Here is a 20,637-nt window from a genome sequence, read left to right on the forward strand (position 1 = left end):
ATTTGGTGACTCTGCCATCTTCCTTTACATTGGCTAGTTTTATGTTAACTTGATACAAGCTGGAGTCATCTGAGAAGAGGAACTCTCAGTAGAGAGAATGCTTCTATAGGACTGCCTGTAAGCGAGTCTGTGGAACGGTTTCTTGATTAATGATTAGTGCAGGAGGGCCCAGCCCACTGCAGATGGTGCCCAGGGTGGGTGGTTCTGGGTGAATTAGGAAACAAGCTGAGCAAGCCAGTAAGCAGCATTCTCCATGACCTCTGCCTCAGTTTGTGCATCCAGGTTCCTGCCTTAGGTTCCTGCCTTGAGTTCCCGTCCTGGCTTCCTTCAGTGATGGATTATAAACTGTAAACTGAGATAAAACTTTTCCTCCTCAGGTTGCTTTCAGACATGGTCTTTATCACAGCAACAGAAATCAAACTATGACACCATTTTAAGTTCTTTGGCGCAGGGACAGTATTTTTGTTGTTGTTGTTGTTTGTTTAACAAACTTCATTAAAATGCAGCATCTACAAAACGAATGTACCAGTGAGGACAGGATGGACGAAGAAGTATATTATATATGCATAGGTGAGATGGCTCACAGATAAAGGCGCCTGCCACCAAGCCTGAACACTTGGGTTCAATCCCCAAGCACCACATGGTGGAGAGTATTGACTGCGGAGAGTTGTCCTCTGACCTCCATACCTGTGCCTCAGCATTCACTTACATGCACTCGCGTGCACATGTACAAACACACACACACACACACACACAATAAAAAAACAAGCTAGCGAATAAATACATAAATAAAATGTACTAATTTTTAAAGTAGGCAATTAGCCAAGTGTGCTAGTGCACACCTGTAATTCCAGAACTTGGGAAGCTGAAGGAGATAAAACAGGAACTAGAAATTGGCCTGGGCTCTATGCAAGGAAAGAGCTGTGTCAAAACACTTCCTGAACCCCCTGTAGTTGTGCCATCATCTTCAATGATTGTTCCCTACTTCACCACAATCCTGACTTTTAGAAATTTCATGAGTCGAGTCACCCCATATACATTCTTGTACGCGTGGCTTCCCTGGTGCACAGTCCAGCTGCGGGATTCATTCTGTCCCATGGCAGTGTTTTGTTCTTTCTCAGCGAGTGGAGTTCTCTCCCTCTGAACTCATCCCAGTGTATGCATCCCACTGCAAACAGAAGTCAGGTTGCTTTCAGTTTGGAGCAAGCATGAATGGTCCTGCTGCAAATGTTGCTGACATGCCCTATGGTTTGGGTAAATATCTCCCAAAGGCCCATGGGTGACAACCTGTGGCACTCCTTGGAGTTGGGAAAACTGTAGAGATGAGTCTATTGGGAAGAGGTTAGACCTTCATGGGGGTTTTGGCAGCTTGGTTCTTTCTCCCTTGCCCCTCTGCTTCCTGGATGCTGGTGAGCATCCTCTTTCATCACATCACACCCTGCCACCAGGATGAGTGGCACCACCAGAGGACCTAAAAGCAGTGATACTAGCATACCACAGACTGAAATTATGAGTTGAAGAATCCTTTTCTCCATAGAGATTCACCATCTCAGGTAGTACAAACCTCGCTAATATATGTATCTTGGTGAGTATATGAGCACAGCTCAGACGAATGTCTTCTGGAAAGGGGCATGATAGTCCATACAGGATGTCCTGTTCAGCTTTGTGAACTACTATCAGTTTTCCCAGGGGCTGTAACTAGAGTGTGGGAATCCCAACTAGACCACTTTATCCCAGTGTGTATATTTTGCTGCTGTGGGATAATGCTCTTGTACACTGTAAAGATTTGTCACTCATATTGGTTTAATAAAATGCCGATTGGCCAGTAGCCAGGCAGGAAGTATAGGTGGGACAACCAGATAAGGAGAATTCTGGGAAGAAGAAGGCAGCGAGCAGTCACCACCAGATGCACAGGAAGCAAGATGAGAATGCTGCACTGAGAAAAGGTACCAAGCCACATGGCTAAACATAAACAAGAATTGTGGGTTAATTTAAGTTATAGGAGCTAATTAATAATAAGCTTGAGCTAATAGGCCAAACAGTTTATAATTAATATAAGCCTCTGTGTGTTTCTTTGGGACTGAACGGCTGTGGGACTGGGTAGGACAGAAACATCCATCTACATTTTGCTTTATTTCTACCATCACTGCTATAGATGGATGTATACTGGGGTCTCCTGGGACTGCAGTTTGCTTTCTTGATGATTAAAGGGTCAAAATCAATCTCTCTCTCTCTCTCTCTCTCTCTCTCTCTCTCTCTCTCTCTCTCTCTCTCTCCCTCAGACAGGGATGGTCTTAGATTGGCCTAACCCAGAACTCACAGAAATCTACCTGCCTCTGCCTGGAGCACTGAGATTAAAAGCATATGCCACTACTTCCAGTTAACATTCTTTTAACTTAAATTCTTTTACTGCAACAGATTAGAGAGTAAACACAATAGTTCACTACCACAAAATGTAACTCACTTTCTCTTGTTTGGGAAAATGGTCAGTGCATGTGGAATGCAATGATTAAATTTTGCTGTGGGAAACCACCTTTCATAATATCTCCCCTCTCTCCTGCTAGGTAAGTATTCCAGCCTCTTGAGTGCTGGAATTACAAGTGTGTGCTACCCTCACTACTTTCTTTAAAAAATAAAGACTCTGCTGTTTTGTTATAGTAAGGAAAAATCAACTAAGACAGTCACCCATCTTTTTCCTTCATGGTTCTAAAGGAATTCTTCTTGCCTCACTGTTTATTTATTTATTTGTTTGTTTATTGGTTGTTTTTGGCTTTTGGCTTTTCAAGACATGGTTTCTCTGTGTAACAGCTCTGACTGTCCTGGAACTCACTCTGTAGACAAGGCTGACCTCGAATTCACAGAGATCCCACTTGCCTCTGTCTCCCAAGTGCTGGAATTAAAGGCTTGTGCCACCACTGCCCGGTTCCTCTTAAATCTCTCTATTCCTTGAGGTCAGGAATATATAGCATGTTTGTTTTGTTTGTTTTTGAGGTGGGGTCTTGCTGAATAGGCCCGGTTGACCTGACATTGCAATATAGCTCAAGATGTCCTCAAATTCATGATCATCAACCCTCATGATACCAAGTGCTGTGATCACAAGTGTGTCCCACAGTGCCCAGCTAACAGAGTGGGCATAGAGTAGTGTCCCATGGTGCCTAGCTTACAGAGTGGACATAAAGGAGTGTTCCACAGTGCCTGGTTAACAGCTGGACTTAAGAGGAATGTCTCACAGTGACCAACTTACAGCATGAACTTACAGAAGTGTTCCACAGTGCCCAGCTAACAGAGTGGACATAAAGGAGTGTCCCAGAGTGCCCAACTTACAGAGTGGATTTACAAGAGTGTCCCACAGTGCCCAGCTTCCAGAGTGAATTTACAGGAGTGTCCCACGGTACCCAGCTCACAGAGTGGACTTACGGAGTACCCCACAATGCCAGCTACAGTGTGGACTCAACAAGTCCTTGGGCCGCTGCTGAATGAACTAGTATGCAGAGGTGGAGAAAAATATACTGACTAGATGAAGGAGGCCTTGATGTGTGTTTATTTTTGTTTTATGTTACAGCTTTGAGGTGTACTTTACATTCCAAAACTCTAGTTGTTTCAAGTGTACAATCCAGCGATTTACCAAATTGTGCAAGCATTACCATAATCTAATTTGGGAGTATTTTCACTACCCCAAAAGAAACCTTGTGTTTCTTTGCTTACTCCTGTCCCCAGGCAACCACCAATCTATTTACTCTCTCTATGGATATGCCTCTGGGGACACTTCATATAAAGGAATCATAGAACTCATGGCCTTTCACATCTGGAAGCTTTTGCGTAGTCGCTTTGAAGTTTGTCCTTGCTGGAGCACGCGTCGGTCCTCCATTGTTTTCACAGCTCAGTAACCATTCTATGGTGTGTTGTGTAGATAGAGTCCCCGAATGTTGTCTGGCACGAAGCAGCAGGCGTTTGGGTCACTTCCACATTCGGTTCTTAGGCTGCTATGATGTCACACAGGTTGCATGTGGGTGTACATTTCCCTTCCTCTCCTTCCTCCTTCCCCTTTTCTTTTGCACTGGGGATTGAGTCTAGGCCCTTGCCCATGCTGAGTGTTGCAGGCATTGGCTTCCAGAAGCAGTCTCACCTTATGGTTCATGTTGACCTCAAACTTGTAGTTTTCCTGCTTCTGCCTCCCGAAGGCTGGCATTACAAGTGCGCACCACCAGCCATCACACTGGGTTCGTGAGGTGCTGGGTGGAATCCAGGCCTTCATCCATTTGAGGCAAGCACCCTATCAACTTGCAACTGAGCAACTGAGCTGCCATCTCAGCTCCCTCGTGTTTTCTCCTTTTGAAGGTAGCATCTTATTTTGTAGCCCAGACCGAGTTAAAACTACAGGCAATTATACTGTCTCAGGCCGTTTCACCAGGCCTGGCTGTTCCACCTCTATTTTGGACATTAGTGCCACTCTCTGCTATTCTAGACTTATTTCTACACTGACTGACACGGCACATTGCCCAGCATTTTCTCTCTTCAGAGTCTTGCCCCACAGAACCCTTCCTTCCTGTCTCTTTTCTTTCCCTTTATGACTCCCCTCCCTTCCTCTCCTCTCCTCCTCTATCCCCACCCCTGCCTCTCCTCTCTTCCTGTCCCCTTTGTCTTACTATGTAGCCCAGCCTGGCCTCAGACTCCTGAGTGCTGAGTATGCTTTACCACACCCAGGTCCAGAGAGCTGGTAAAATACTCCTGGATATGGACTCTGGGGTTTACATTGCTTTCTCATGATGCTAGGGATGGAACACAGCACCTTGCCCATGCTAAGCAAATGTACCACTGAGCCACATCCCCATCCATCCATGGCCTGATAGGCAGAGTAAGCTAGAAGAAACAACATTCTAGGTACAATGAGCCAAACCCCCAGTTCAAAGTCTTGTTTTGAACTGGCCATATGACCAAAAGCAAGTCACACCCTCTGAATTCAGTTTCTTCCCTCTTAATGTATACATCTTCACATCACCCATGGGTGGCAGTGCCTGAGATAGGTCCTTTGGTGCCCAAGGATTCTGGATGCTGTGGAGACTCGGTTTTCTGTAATAAAAACTTCTTCCTTGCAGGATGGCCATAAACCAGTCAGTTCTTCTTACTAAACCAGGCCATATCATCAAATCTGGACAGTTTGCAGAAAGCCATGTGCCCAAGCCACGTGTTTGAATTTTTTTGAAATTTGGTTAGTGCAGTTGGTAAATTGAACAGGCTTTTGTTGTTGTTATTTTTGTCTTGTGTTTTGCCTTTTTGAGACCAACTCACACCTTGCAGCCCACACAGACTTGGACCTCACTATGTCAGTCAAGCTGACTGGGAACTTTTTGGTGGTCCCCCTGCCTCAGCCTCCTGAGTGCTGGGATTACAGGCAGAAGCCCTCACGCTCAGTTTAGCAACTGTTTTCTCTATCGGAGTCTTAATGGCAGCTAGGCTGCAACCTTTGCTCCCCATAAGTCCTGGACAAGCAGAAGTCATCAGGCTATGTACTTCAGCATTGGAGCACTTGTCGGGATGTCCAGGCTGGGGATTCCATGTAGGTGAGATGGCTTCAATGCAGACTATGTCTCAAGGGATCCTCTCAAGCTAGAGTGGACCCAGATGAGGGGTTTTGAAAACCTACAGGAATGGTTCTAGTGTCCTGGCAAGACTGAGAACCACCGAGCTAAAAGGGACCTGATTCAAAGCCCAGGCAGCTATGCAAGAATTTAAAGCTTTCTGTGCCTGTTACAGAGCTGACTTTGTCATAGATAACCTACTCTAAAATGCTGAGAGGTTTATGCCCAGCTGAATAGGCCACAGGAAACCACACAAGGTTACTGAGCAAGGAGTGAAAATAGCTGGTAAGAACTATAAGCTGAACAGCCTTATTGGAAAAGCTTGGTGGGAAGTAAAGGCAGGCAGACTTCCGTGAGTTAGAAGACAGCCTGGTCAACATAGTTTCAGACAAGCCAGGGCTACATATTAAGACCCTGTCTCAAGGCAGGGGAGAAGGAAAGTAAAGAAAAAGAAAAGCTTGGGATCAAATACGTTAAGAATCTGCAAGTATGTAATGTGATGTCTTGGGACTGTGATTCAAGTCTAACATTAAATTAATACACACAGCTCAAATGTAACTTTATACAATATCTTCAGCTATATTTTCTCTCTCTCTCTCTTTCCCTCCCTCTCCCTTTTCCTCTGTCCCTCTCTTCTCTCTCCTCTCAGGCCACTCTAACCGGGAGTTTTCTTCATCGTCTAGATTTTACCTCTCGGGCAGTGGTTACAGATGCGCCATCACCCTTCTCCACTGCCGTTTTCTGTGACTGTGCCCTTCTCCACTGTAACATCCTGTTAGCAGTGACAATGTTTGGATTTTGTACTTTAGATTTTTCGATTAGGGTTGCTCAACTGATGATTATAACATTGATAGTGAAGGGTCCAGCTATCACAGGCTAGGAAATGTATTTAATTTTTAAGTTTAGCAAAGAAATAGGCCTTTTCCTTCTGTACTCTTGACTTAAGGTACACTTCTTCAGCATCTGAGGTTAACTAGAGTCTCAAGGGCAGAGTTTTATCCCTACGCTTCAGGGAACGGGGCAAGTCCGTACTGATATCTGGTAGCTGACTGAAGTGGTGGATACTCCTCAGCAGGCCCATCTGGAATTCAGGAGGGCTAGACTATGACACCCCCAGCCGCTAACCATTTCCCACGAAGCTGAAAAGGTGTTTGCTCTCCTTTTTAGTCAGCCTTTGCAGTGTTTAGCCGCTTCGGTCGGATTCCAAGCCTACCAACCTGGACTTCTCATATCTGCATGGCGAGTCGTGCCCCTCTCCCCGCCCGCGCGCTGGTGTTACATGCTGTCACCTTTCTTCCCGGTCTCGGCGCCAGCCTTCAAACCTGTCTTTATCCATTGTTCAGTTTCCTGTGAGTCAAGTTCAACCAGGCTTCATGCACTGCAATGATGGTCACAGATTCCCTAGCCGACACCTGGGAGGCAGCGCCGCCTGTCACCCACCACAGATCCAAACCGGAGGAATCGAGGGGCGTTCCCATTCTAGCGGCACAGGGTGGCGGGTCGCTGGGGAGCCCCTCTACTGGAGAGTGCCCGGCCCTCTGCGGGCGTGGCCGGTCTGGCCCGGCCCCTTGCCCGCCCTGGTCGCCTCGAGATAGTCTCCGCCCGGCCACCGGCCGTCAGAGCGCGCGCTCGCTCCGCTCCGTTTTTTCCTGGGCTCCGCTGACCTCGGACGAGCCCCGCCGAGGGGGATGCTCTGAGCACCACCTCCCGGGGCAGTTGCGCCTCTCAGTGCACTCGGACGTCCCTGGCCGAAGCAGCCAGGGGAAGTTGTCTTGTGAGCCCGCGGCCCCTGGGTCTCCTCCCCCTGAGCCCCGCCCCCCGCCCGGCGCGGGGACCGCAGAGCCGCTCGGCCCGGGGGCGTCGCCGCTAGCGCTCCCGAGCCCGCGGAGCCCACGGAGCCAGTGCAGACGGCGAGCGTCCGTTTCCCTGCGAGCAGCGCTTGTAGCCCGGAGGCCCAGGGACCCCTGCGCTCCTCAGCCACGGCGCGCGCCCAGAGCGCGGGAGCCCGTACCACCGGGCGCCTGGGACCCCGCGCAGCCTCTGGCCAGCCCGCGGGGCTAACCAGGGATGCGGGCTGCACTGTGAGCCCGGGCGCCAGGGCCATGGCCGGCGCCCGCTGCCGGACCCTGTACCCCTTCTCCGGGGAGCGGCACAGCCAGGGACTACGCTTTGCTGCGGGCGAGTTGCTCACGCTGCTCCAGGTCCCGGACGGCGGCTGGTGGGAAGGCGAGAAGGACGACGGGCTTCGTGGCTGGTTCCCCGCCAGCTACGTGCAGCTGCTGGAGGTAAGAGGCTAGGGTTGGGGTCGAGGACCTGCTGTCCACCCAACCTCGGCGCTCTGAGGAATGAAGGGTGCGGGGGTGTCCTGGGGCGTGGGCAGTGTTCCCCTCGTACCGAGCCTCCCAAGCACGTCGTGGCCGCTCGGGGGAAGGGAGAACTTGTTGCCTGTGCGAGTTCTGAAGCAAGCGGGCGCGCTGCCGCGGATGACAGGGGCCGCCAAGGGGCCGCCGAGCTCGGTGGTCTTGGCAAGGCGAACGGATGGATGATTGGGGCTCCGAAAGGTGGCCCCACAACCCCGCCTTTCCCGCTAACCAGTGGTCAGTCATTCTTTACGGGAGGCAGACTGCCCGGCTTCCCCCGGGCCGCCCACTTACTGGTCAGCTGAGGTGCACCAGTTAGCAGTGAGTGAGTCTGAGCAGAGCAGCAAGCTTGTCCGAGGATACAGCTAGGACCTCAGGCAGCGCCCCCTCCTTTAGGCTCAGTACCCTAAAGTGACTTGTTCCTGGTGATCTGGCTTGGTCCCAAGGCTACATAGGACAGCTGAGCCAAGTCAGCTGGCTGCTTATTGTCTGGGTGACAATTGCGAGGCCTCTCTGGCCTCTAATCACTGAGCTCATGGTCACAGTCTGAGTGAGAGCCTAAGTTTCTAAAGTCCTTTGTGTGTGTTTTGTGTGTGTGAGAGAGAGGGGGTATTTTTCAGTCCTTACAGAGAGGCTGCTGACCCCGGGGTCATCATAAAGACTAAACTAACCCTCGCCCTCAGTCTTGTAGGTAATCTTAGGTTTTGGTAGGAACTAGCCTAAATAAGGAACCAAATTTTTCTTCTCCTGGGACCTACTTAAGAACAAAGTAGCAAATTTTGAATGAAAAATGTTACATGCGACTGGGGCCAGGGTGAGGTGGGGAGATAGGGGTTAGATGGTTGTAGATTGGGCCTACCTGACAAGTGTCCTGTGGCAGCATTATCAAATGTTTACCCAGCCTTCTGGAAGCACATGATAGTTCTCTCAGGTCCAGGAAACAGACTCGCTCTAAACGGACCATAGTATTCCTGGACGAAAGGCTGGAATGAGCTTTGTGGGGTCTTAACAGAGGTGTCTCTAGGAACTTAGGGTGTGTTCCCAGCACCTGTTTCTGCAGAGGCTCAGATTCGACTTTCTGCATTTCCCAGGTCCATCTCTAAAGGCATAATAACAATAACAATAATAAGCGACATCTGACAGGGAAACCTTGAGCCTCCTGACAAAAAGCTTTCTGAAAGACGTTTGAGTTTCCTTGGTGGCCACATTTCCCGGGGAAATACTGATGTGGAGATTCTCTCCGGTGAGGAGTGTTCCTGGCTGGATTCAGCCAGCTGTTTTGGGTGGGGATTTGTAAGAACAGAGTGCCCCTGCTTTTTCCTGGGCGGGGTGGGGGTGGGGAGCATGAACAGGCCCAGAAGACAAAGCTGAATTATCAGTGGGATGGCCTGGGTGTGCCCGTGGCACCCCTTTGCACTTAGAGAGCTGGGAAGTCTCTGGTCCTTAGGGACCTTTCAGACCCCTCCCATCTATTAATAGCAACTCGATGCCACCAGGAACACCTACACAAGGCATGCGCATCATCACCAGTTTCCTGACCCTTCTGTGAAGGTGGGGTACTGTCCTCCACGTAGGAAGCTCTGTTTTGGGCCACAGTCTAGCTCCGTAGCTCAGGCTAGCTTCAGATCTGCAGTCTTGTCACCTCTGCTTCTGAGTGCTGGGGTTCCAGGCTTGTGCCACAATACCTGGCACTGTCCTCATTTTACAGACAGGAGGAGGCATGGCAGCATGAGAAAGGCAAGTCTGTCCTCCAAGGGGTCAGATCTACATACTAGACTAACAACTCGGGTAACTGACTGAATTCCTTGAGTATTTTAAAATTCAAAGGTCAGTAAAAGAGTGGAGGATGTGAAGAAGGGTGGGCCATGCCCCTGAGGTTGATATGTTGGTGACAATATTCTTAATAAGACCTGGAATCCTGGGGCCATAAAGGAAGATAGCTACAACCTGAACACACACACACACATATCCTGGAGAACCCCTGCTGCCAACCCTGAAGTTTAAATTCACCTCTAACCAGCTGAGGTGGAGGCAAGGGTAGACCTGGCCCCACTGCCCACGTACTGACTAGAATTCTCAGCGCCAGCATGTAGGTTCGTGTGTGGAGGTTCGTGGATCCAGTTCTTGGTGGCTGGCACCCTCTCATCAGAATAAACTGCATCACTAGGCAGAAAGCTGGGAAGGGAGGTATGCCCTGGAGTCTCCTGGGAAGGGAGGTGTATGCCCTGGAGTCTGCTGGAATGGGCTGAGTACTCACAGGCAGACTGGGGTAAGTTAGGGAACAGCCAGTGGGTGCAGTGTGAAGTGTATGGATCCTGAGACTGCAGAAGCCCAGCAGCAGCAAGTAGACAGTGAGCCCATAGGCTCTGAAGGGGGTCCTGCTGTAGGGGAAGAAATCGAAACAAAATGGGCCCCATAAACCTCCTGGGGAAGGACGGGGTGATGGGTACCCTGCTGAAGAATGGGGGTTTTCAGGAGGCTGGAGAGATGGCTCAGAGATTAAGAGCACTAGCTGCTCTTCCAGAGGTACTGAGTTCAATTCCCAGCAACCACATGATGGCTCACAACCATTTATGAGATCTGGTGCCTCTTCTGGTGTATATATGTTAACAGAACATTGTATGCAGAATAAATAAATGGATCTTTAAAAAAACAAAAGAATGGGGGTTTTTCTCACAGTGTCCCCTTTGCCCTCTAGTGGAAAGAGGGACAACAGGAAGTATCTTAGTGGAGGGTGTGAGACACTGACAAGAATGTGCAAAGTACACTCTCCCCAGGAAGCCAGAGGTCTGCCTTTGCAGGAAACACACACTGTGGAGGGGCATTGCAAGCTGACCCCCAAAGGCCTGCTAGCTCTGCATTGGGGATGGCTGACTCATATGGAAGCAGGGTTCGAAGACATGGTCATTGGGGCAATCTCTTTGGTCAAGACTCCTAAGAAGGGGAAAAATGATAGAGTGAATATCTGGCTTAGGAAGATGGACTCTAGAGGACCTAGGCCCACACAGAGAAACATGGGACCTGGGGACCCTGGCCACAGGGGTTCTGGTTACTTAAGGGGTAACCCTTCACAGGGGACCTATTCTCTCCAAAGGTGTGAGAGTCGTGCTGTTCAGCTTTCTATTGCTGTGGCAAGGCGCCTGGGATCAAATTCGCAAGGAAGAAGGGTGTATATTGAACCTGGGTTTGGAGTTTTCAGTTTATGGCCAATTCTTAGTCCATTAAATTCTGAGTATGTGATAAAGAAAAGCATCTCATACTGGGCAGCAAGGAGGGATAGTGTCCCAGCTCCCCGCTACCCCATCCCCCAACTAGGACCTACCTCCCGAAGGTTCCACCACTTTGTAGGAATGCCACAGGTTGATTACTGAATATTTAGTATATGAGACTTTGGGAAACCTTTAAGAGCCCAACCTTAACCAGGCTTAACAGGCGACACCCAGAGCTGGCTGCGGTGTATAAAGGCCCTGAGACGACAGCGGCTGGAAAAGCCTTTCTTCGTAGTCCCTTCAGCCACGAAGAAAGGGAGCAGCGGAGAACTCCACTGATATTGTTTGAGAGATACACAAGGAGAAGAGTGAGTGAGCAGACAGAAGAGATGAGGCCAGGCTGGAGGCTGTGGGGTACTGGCCAGCTCCAAGTCAGGCCCTGGGTCCCTTCCATAGTCTTGGGGACCCGGCATGAAGGGCAATTTCCACCAGTCCTCAAGGATACAGGCACAATTCCTAGGGAGATAGATAGAGGTGGGCTCTCTATTCCAGGGAAGAGTTGGAGAGTCAGGCATGGTACCAGAGTCGGTACGAAGGCCGGTCTGACCCAACCTGGAAGGCCTAACTGGACTCAGGAATTCCTGCGGGGAAAATCAGATACCTAAAGGTTGGTATAATACTTTAGTAGAAGCTCCCAGAGTTTGGGGGAAGAGGTTTTAGAAGGAATACAGGCAGGCCAGAGCTTCCCTTCAGGTGGTGCCAAGGTCCATGCCGACATGTCTGTCTAGTCCGGACAGGTACTGCTTGTGCTGTGTCCCCAGAATGTGTTGAAGACTTACCACTGAAGCACAACCCTATCAGGTGGTATTTAGGTTACGAGGGTTCCATCATCACAGAGAGATTGACACCAGTTATAAAGAGGCTTGGCGGTGTGTAGTTTGAGAGCTCACCCTTTTCCTTTCTGCCTTCTCCCATGGGATGATGTCGTAAGAACTCAACAGAGGCTGACACCTCCATGTTAGACTCCTCGGCCTCCAAAACCACGAGAAATAAATTCACTTCATAAATTACCCATCTTGTGTATTCTGTCATAGCCATTCAAAGTGGAGTAAGCCACACACAGACTGTGCTTGTCAGTGGGATGGGGAGGAGCAAAGGGAGATTCTTAAACTCCGTGTCCTCTTCTTTTCCTCTTCCCTCAGTCTGGGCTCATGCGATTGTGTGGCAGGAGGTGATGGGGTAGCTGTGGGAGTTGGTGGGCTGTGCTGTGAACAATGAAGAGGTGGGTTTTCTATTGCTAGGTAACAAGGCACCCGGGAATCCATCCTGCGAGACTCAGAGTAGACAGAGCTCAGCTGCGCGGTTCTTCTGTTGGTTCACCTTGGCAAACTCCTATGCCAAGAGAGTTGAAGTCAAGTGGCAGCTGAGGATTGAGTCCGGGAGACTCCATTGGGTTGGACGCGTAGAAAGACCATATTCACTGACCTGGTTGTTCCGTCTGGCCTCTCTCCACATGGTGTCTCCTCCTTCAGAGCACTGTCACATGGCTTTTCTTCTGCAGGGTAGTTAGAGTTCTTTTGTAGTCAGTGGCCAGCTTCCAAGGAGACACAGGGATGACTTGCTGAACTTTCTTAAGGCTTTGATTCAGGCTGAGCACATCACTCTGCCACATGCTGTTGGCAACGTGAGTCACAGGAATAGCCTGGGAGTAGCATGGAAGGGGAGGAAGGTTCAGGCTTGGAAACAGGAGCAGGGTTCATTTGTACATTTCTGGCCTCTCAAGGATGGTGAAGACACCACGTGATACACATTAGAAAGGGGTCACAAGGCTTAAGCTCGACTGTTGGGCCAGTGTGTGTGTGAGAGAGAGAGAGAGAGAGAGAGAGAGAGAGAGAGAGAGAGAGAGAGAGTCAGCCCCTAGAAGCAGAAAAGGTGTCATGGATGTGGCCTTTTGATTTGGAGACTTCCATCACTCTTCTGTTTTCCATCCTAGGAGTTAAAAAACATTTTTAAAAATAGATTCCAGCGATTTCTTTATAGAGGCGCATAGTAAATGATGCTACTGGATTCTGAAAAAAATGTTTGCCTGGCCCTAGAGCCTGGCCTGTCTGCTGAGCCATCAGCACACCAGGCCAGCCTTTCCATGCCAGAGCTTTGATAATTAATGGACACAGTGTCTCCAAGCTGCCTGACATTCAGGAGATGTTTGCTATGGTACATAAATTGATTTTAATCTGGGGCCTTTTTCCCCTGTAACATGAAAATTACCTAAAATGGGTGTGACTTTGACCTTCACGCCAATATTTTTTGGGGGCGGTCATTGACTCTGCTCACAATTAGGGCTGGTGGCTCCCCAGGTATGTAATTGTGCCATCATCCTGCCATTCAATTAGGGGGCCCGCATCAGCAGCTGCTGCTGTGTGAACATCTACCTGTGGCTACAACACTGTCTGTTTCTGCCCAGCAGGAACCACCCTGCAAAAACGCCATGCACTGGCCTGGCCATGAGGCCACTCGCAAGGCTTCAAAGCATCCAACAGAGCCTCTGGGTTTTGTGGACTCCAGGCATCTTCACAAAAGTTCCCTTAGCAACAAGTCGGCAGGAATCCCCGCATCTGTTAACCACTGGGCAAATCCCTGAGATCTACTTCCACCTAGAAATGTGACTGCGCTACCACCTACCTTCCTGTATTTTCAGCCTAAAAAGGCCCAGCTTGTGTCTGGCGGCTGGGTAGACCCTCATTGTGAAGGCCGTGCTGGCCCCCACGGGTGAAAGGATGTGTGTGGTTAACCAGGAAGCCCTGCGTACATACATGGTATCGTGACTTTTACTAGGCCCCCAGGGGACAGCATTCCTATTACGGTCTCCCTTATTACCCACAGCAGCGAGGTCAAAATGACAGATCTTTTTGATAGAATGCTGGACTGGATCCCCCTGACAAATTAGTAGATTTCTCTCTTCCTGCAGAGGCAAGGATGCTGAGGTGGTGTTTATACCTACAGGGAGAAGGAGAAATGGTAGCCAGCAGGTGTGCCTGGCATTTCCTTTGGCAAAGTAGAACGTGAGGTGACTTTGTAACTTTGTAGTTGGGTGTGTGAACCCTGAAAGGTAAGAAGTTGGTTTTTTTGGATTGGTTGGTTTTTGTTGTTTTGTTTATTTGTTTGTTTTTTGTTTTGGTGCTGGGGACCAAACCCAATGCCTTTGACCTCTAAGCTACAGGCCTCCATCCCAGTATGGAGTATTATAAGGATCTGCTTACTTCCCTCTGTCCCTTTTGGTATCTCCTCTGCACACCCCCTGATAAAGGTTTGTTTTTATTTGCCCCACTTCCTGGTTCACTTCCTTTCTCAAGCTACAAATTTGAGTCAAGATCCAATTCGCAGGCACTCGGATCTCACGTGTCAAAACTAAGCCCATAATCTCTGCTCTCTCCACTGTTCTTCTGCCCTCCCTTCTGGCTGAAGGAAGGTCACCTCCATCTGTCCGCTCAGTCCGGATGCTTGAGGCTCTTCCCCTTCCTGCCCTATGCTTTAGCTAGGAAGTCTGCCTATCCTCCCTGAGGAGGGTTTCCTGGAGCTTCTCTTTCTGCACTTGTCTTGGCAAACCTTTTCTAGCAAAGGCCAGGAAACGATATCTAGGCTTTGTGGGCCAAGAGAGAAATTAAAGCTGGTGCGGGAGGCAGTGTGAGGTGAGGACATATGTGCTTTGTCACCACCTCACGGGGCTGCTGTGGTGGTAGAAAAGCTACCGGGGTAGTTCAGAAATCAGAACTTGTGTGTACGTCCTGAGAAAATTTTGGTTTGTTGCTGTTTTAACATGGAACCTCATGTAGTCCACTCTGGTCTCAAACCCATCATAAAGCTGAGGATGACCTCGAACTCTTGCCCATACCCCAGAAGTATAGCCCAGACCGTCCTTAAATTCATAGTAGTCCTTGAACTCTGCCTCAGCCTCTCAAGTGCTGGGATTATAAATGTGGACCACACCAGCTTCCCTGTGGATCTTAAGTATCCTCACAGGTGGATGGAGTAAAGGATTGGTCCAGGGAAACTTTTTAAACGTGGAGCCTATGGGGAGGTCTTGAGGTTATTGGGGCATGCTCTCCAGTCTTTTTCACTTCTGTTTTGAGATAGGACATCGAGTTGTACAGCCCATGCTTGTCTGGAATTCATCAGGCAGCCAAAGGCTGTCCTTGAACTTGTGGCGATCTTTCTACCTCCATCTCTGAAGTTTTGGACTTACAAACATAAGCCCCCACATTCAGCCCTGCGTGAGTGAGTTGTGCTGCCATAGGTTAGCACCGTGTGCAAAGTTTATGTTCATAATGCACAAAGTTCATTTTAGAAGCTATTATTTTAAAACGTATCCAGATCTGGATGGAGACATAGCTAGTCTGTGAAGAACTTCTGCAGCTCTTACAGAGGATGGGAGTTCAGTGTCCCAGCACCCATGTTGGGTGACTCTGGCTGCCTGTAGCTCTAACTCCATGAGACCTGATGCCCTCTTCTGTCTTCCACAGGCACCTGCGCTCACATATGCACATACACTCACATACACACAAATTCAAAACAGGTACTCCCCAAATTAAAGAGAAAAAGATTGGTATACAAAGGAACAGAATATCTGAGTAGACCCTTCTAATAGAGACGCAAAACATCACTGACAGATCCCACATCTCTATAACTCAGGGACTGTAAATATAACTATAAAGATTTATTTATGGTTTTTTGAGACAAAGTCCACTTTCCTGGACTTGCCTGAACTGGCCTGGAACTTGGTACCCTTCTCCTATCTGAGCTCCTTATTGCTTGGGATTATAGGTATGTGCCACCATGCCTGGTTGAAAAAAGTCAGCCTTAACAAAAAAGTAACAAAGGTTTTTTTTTTTTTCATTGTTGCTTTTTTTTTTTTTAATTGTTGTTGTTGCCTTTTGTTTTGTTTTGAAACAGGATGTCTCTGTGTAGCCCTGGCTGTCCTGGAACTCATTCCCTAGACCAGGCTGGCCTCAAACTCACCTGCCTCTGCCTCCTTAGTGCTGGAATTAAAGGCGTGTGCCATCATGACTAGGCTCATTGTTCTTTTTAGATAGAGTCTCTCTCTGTAGCCCAGAACTGACTATGTAGTCCAGGCTGGCCTTGAACAATCTTCCTGTCTCAGCCTTCAAGGGCTGGGTTACAGGAGCACAACACCACAGCGCAGTGTCACTGAAAAGCGTGTGTGTCACCTTCTGACCCCTGAGTTGCACTTCTAGTCCAGAGGCCTCTGTTAGACAAGGTGTGAACATCACCATGCCTTCTTACACAGCACTTCTCAGCAAGAGCAAGCTTAACTCCCATCTAAATCCCCAAGAGGAACTGGTTAAAATGAGGCTTACCTATGCTTACTCCAGGACCAGGAATGCAGAAGGCTCAAGAACTAATCCAAACCGGAATTTCTAGATTCAAAATGTTGCTTAGCGACATTTCATATTTCCACGAAGTTAGCAGAGTTTGTACTTCTTACAAGGAAGCGAAAGGGGCTGGTGGCATCCAGAAATGAATTAAAGTAAAAAAAGTCGGGATGGCGGGGACTGCACATGTAGTAGCCATTGTGGCTAGAAGGGATTGAAGGATTATGCCCTGACCTCAGGTCACATTCTTTTAAATAGCCCATTATAGCAAATCTTTGCATTTTGAAAGGTAGATTTGACTTTTTTTTTTTTTAAGCTAGATTTCTTCTGCAGCCAAATCTAGTGTGTGCATGTGACTGCCTGTCTGTCACCTTGTCGCAGAAAGCATTTAAGGCATCCTACCAAAAAGCATATGGCACAATAAGATAAAAGCATAAATATACGAGGAAACCTAAGAAAAGGGAAAAGAAAGGGAAGTGGAGTAAAGACCACTGGAATGGAATCTGAAGAGTGGAGAGGGTGACTGAGATGAATCGTGTTTCCCAGGGGCAAACAATGTTGTTCCACATTGGGTAATGGTGTTTTCTGAGCAGTTTGCCATGGAGAGATATTCTGGTGATGGCCACATTATGAGCTAGGATGGTGTCAGGACAGGTGAGGAAAAACAATAACAAAAAGTTCTGGGAATTCAGTGACTAAAATAAGATGGGTTTGCCTCTTGCTTGTGCTGAAGGTCTGTAGCAAGGTAGTTTGGTGCTACAAGCCTCTCAGGGACCCTGAGCCTCGCCTGGGGATGGCTTCAGCGTTCTGAACGTTTTGAACAGAAGGCAAGTGGAGGTCTGCCCGACCCCTTTCCCATCTCCATTCCGTCTCCACCATTTTTCTTCCTGAGCTCAGACTTTCATCTTGAGACACTCCTCATTCACATAAAGGGGTAACTCCTTCAGATTAGAAGAGTTGACACCCTGCTGAGTCCAACTGAAGTTTGTCCCAAACTATTATCCATTGTCCAGACCCATTTATTCCCCCTGAAAAGCACCCTTCCTCAAAAATTGCCTCAAGCTCTAACAGGCTCCACGTCCCTCTTCCCTGAGAAGGTGGTAAATGTTCAGCCAAGTAGTCTTTCATTGAGGGAGACTCCAGAGTCTTCGCACGTTACTAAATTTATATGCCCCTATCATTAATTTATCTATTGTCTTCTTTTGTTGTTGTTGTTTTGGACTCAGATCACCAAACCTCCTTGGAGTGGAGGCAGAGCTGCTCCTTTCCTGCAGGCTCCTTTTCCATAAACTGTCCCAGCATCAAGTGCTCCCTGAGCACACCGAGTAGCCGCTCGGTCCACTTGGCATAAGCACACTCATTTCCCGAGTCTAGGCTCTGCAGTTTTGTTTTTCTCTTTTATGTGAGCACGTACTATGCAAATACAACCAAGGCAGTACAATGGGATTAACAAGTATAAACTCCCCCGCGGGGGTAGTGTGGAGAGAGAAGACAGCTCAGGGGATAAATCATTTGTTCCTACAAATGTAAAGACCCGAGTTCAGGTCCCCAACACCTGCTTGTGAATCCCTGGGATTGGGAAGTAGAGGATGGATCCCCGGGGAAATGATCTAACTAGAGTAGTCTTGTGGGAAAACCTCGGGTTCATCGAGAGACCTTCCTGCTGTAAATAAAGTGGAGAGCAATTGGAGAGGACACCTGACATCAGCCTCTGGCCTTTTACACACACATGTACCTGCGCCTGCACATATGTGTACACACACATACATATGTACACACATACCCTCGTAAGCACACCCACACACAAATATACAAGCAAAAATTAAAAAACTTCCCTTGGGGAGTCTTTGGGGACTCTCCCATCCCACACAACTAACAAGCAACCTTTTTGGAGAGACTACGGGTTCACACAGACTTGGCTCAAAGTCCTTCCAGATGTTAGCATCCATTGCTCTGCCTACGTACCTCGAGACTTCTTCCTTCGTCTCTGCCCATCACATGCAGAGAACGCCAGGGTTAACCAACAAGAAAACTAATTAAGCTGTAAAAATTCTTCAGAGATGCTATTTTAAAAACTCTACCGAAATGATTCCTTGTCCTAATTTAATCATCAGAGAAAGCGTCCTTATTTCAGCAGTGGCTCCTGGAAGGCTGTCACGGAGGCATCTGCTGCTGATTTGTAATAGAATTTAGGAATACAAGTAGGAAAGCGGACCTTTAAATTTAGTTCGAGTCTACTATTCTCGTTTTGCAAGTGTTTTATTGATAAATAACTTTCAGCGTTTGTTGTGCACGGAGGGAAAAAATACAGCTCCATTGAGTAGTCGATAATCAAGGGCGGTGCTCAGCACAAAATTGAATCTAGGACCCAGTCTAGGAGTCCAGTATTATAAACAAAGGGACCGGGTACCACAGTTGAACAGAGTCTCAAGCCTGCTAGGAAAGTTTTCAGCATCCAGTTACACTCCCAGCCCTTCACTGGACATGAGACACGTGAAACATGACTGGGATTTCCCCAAGGGGTTTCCTTCTCTCTTTCAAGCTGTTCTCCATTGATACCAACTGGATCTGCTCTGATTCTATCCAGTCCAGTGCTGCCGGCTTTATGGTACGAGGGAGAGCTTGCCCGGTGAAAGACTCATCCCAAGCAATGTCACCTGTGCCCTAGCAGTCGACTGCATTTCACCTCATGGAGAGGCTGCACTTCCAGCCAGCTCCCAGAGCCAATGCCATTGCTGGCCTTCGGGCCCCTGTCTGAGCCTCAAGGCGTATGGATTCATGAAGGGGGTAGTTTTTACTTTATCTGTAAGATATGTTAAATCCTGGAATTAGATTGGATATTGGATTTATGTTTTTAAGTGGATTATGTGGAGCTATGGAAAGAACCAATTTTGGAATTAGACCTCTATAAGTATATTTAATCTGAGGAAAGAGATATGTCCGCAGCAGGTCCCTGACCATAGGGTGAAGGCAGGGCTAAAAGCCTAACAGTGGACAAAAGCACAAGGCTCAGCCCACAGCTAGGCCGCTGGCAACCAGGGTGATGAGTGGCAGGACTCAGGCCCACTCCGGATGAACAGGAAGAACTGAAGTGGTAGGGAGCAAGCCTAGGAGGGTCTTGTCCACTGTCCCCAACATTAGAAAACTCATACACTCAAGACATGGCTTCCACCTCATGAGACTGTTTTTTAGCTCCAAGGGGAAGCTGATATTCTGTGTGGACAAGGTTGGGGGATGCAATGGGAGCCCTGCTGCTGTTTCCCTTGCCACCATCCAGCATGCAGCCAGTGGTGGGGCCACCTCCCAGAAGTGGGCAATAGAGTGCAGGGCAGGAGGCTAGCTTCTGCAGCTAGGGATTCTCTCTCTGCAGCTGCTGCTGCCTGCTTTACCCCAGGCAAGTGCAAAATTGAGTTTTATAGAGCTCCCGTGAGGTCAGGTGATAGCTGGATGCCTGCACACACCCTGTTAGTAGAATTCAGGGTTCTGCATGCCCTGGTTTTGAGCCAAGTTGGACTCAGCTAAGCCTGTTAATTGGGGCTTCCACTGCAGGGCTGCTGACATCTCTTTCCCTTGCCCTTCTGAGCTCACTGTGCAAGGATATCTTGGTGCAACGTGTAGGTAAGACAGATCTCCTGGGTTCTCAGGAGGTCCAGATTTAGATTCTAGGACTTGGGGTGGAGCCCCAGCTTCTGCATTGTTTTGCACCTTCTGCTTCCCCCCCCCCCCCGCCCCAGACAGGGTAAGCACAGCTCAGGCTAGCCTTGAACTCTCCATCCTCCTACTCCTTCCTGCCCGGTGTTGGCATTACAAGTGTGTGCTACCACACCTGGTGAGATTGCACTTTTAGCAAGCTTCTGGGGATGCTGTGGATCTTGGGGAGACCCATTGGAGTCCCATGTGTGCATAACACTTTCTTATGAGCCTTGGGGTATACGCAGGTCTTGCTGGTCCAAAGCCTCAGAGAGCTGCAGCTGAGCTCGCCTTAGTTTGATGGAAACTGTTACATAAGAGTCCCTGTTGCTAGGGCTGGGCTAATTGGTTATATTTTTTATTTATTTATTTTTTTACCTGGCCTGATGAGCTTCTGGCTTTCTGGACT

The 20,637-nt window shown here is 48.6% G+C and overlaps 1 protein-coding gene across 2 annotated transcripts in view; it reads left to right on the plus strand.

The window, feature by feature from the left end:
• The first annotated feature begins 7,211 nt into the window (after nucleotides 1-7,211).
• Gas7 (growth arrest specific 7) overlaps nucleotides 7,212-20,637 on the plus strand; it is a 222,847-nt gene continuing 209,421 nt past the window's right edge. Inside the window, exon 1 of one of the 2 annotated variants that reach the window (XM_057773633.1) lies at nucleotides 7,212-7,864. In XM_057773633.1, coding sequence (XP_057629616.1) covers nucleotides 7,682-7,864 — 183 coding nt within the window. In that variant the 5' untranslated portion in view covers nucleotides 7,212-7,681. The remainder of the gene's footprint in view (nucleotides 7,865-20,637) is intronic. The other variant, XM_057773639.1, reaches the window with a different exon arrangement.

The sequence above is a fragment of the Chionomys nivalis genome, chromosome 7, assembly GCF_950005125.1.
Source record: "Chionomys nivalis chromosome 7, mChiNiv1.1, whole genome shotgun sequence".
Classification (NCBI taxonomy): Eukaryota; Metazoa; Chordata; class Mammalia; order Rodentia; family Cricetidae; genus Chionomys; species Chionomys nivalis.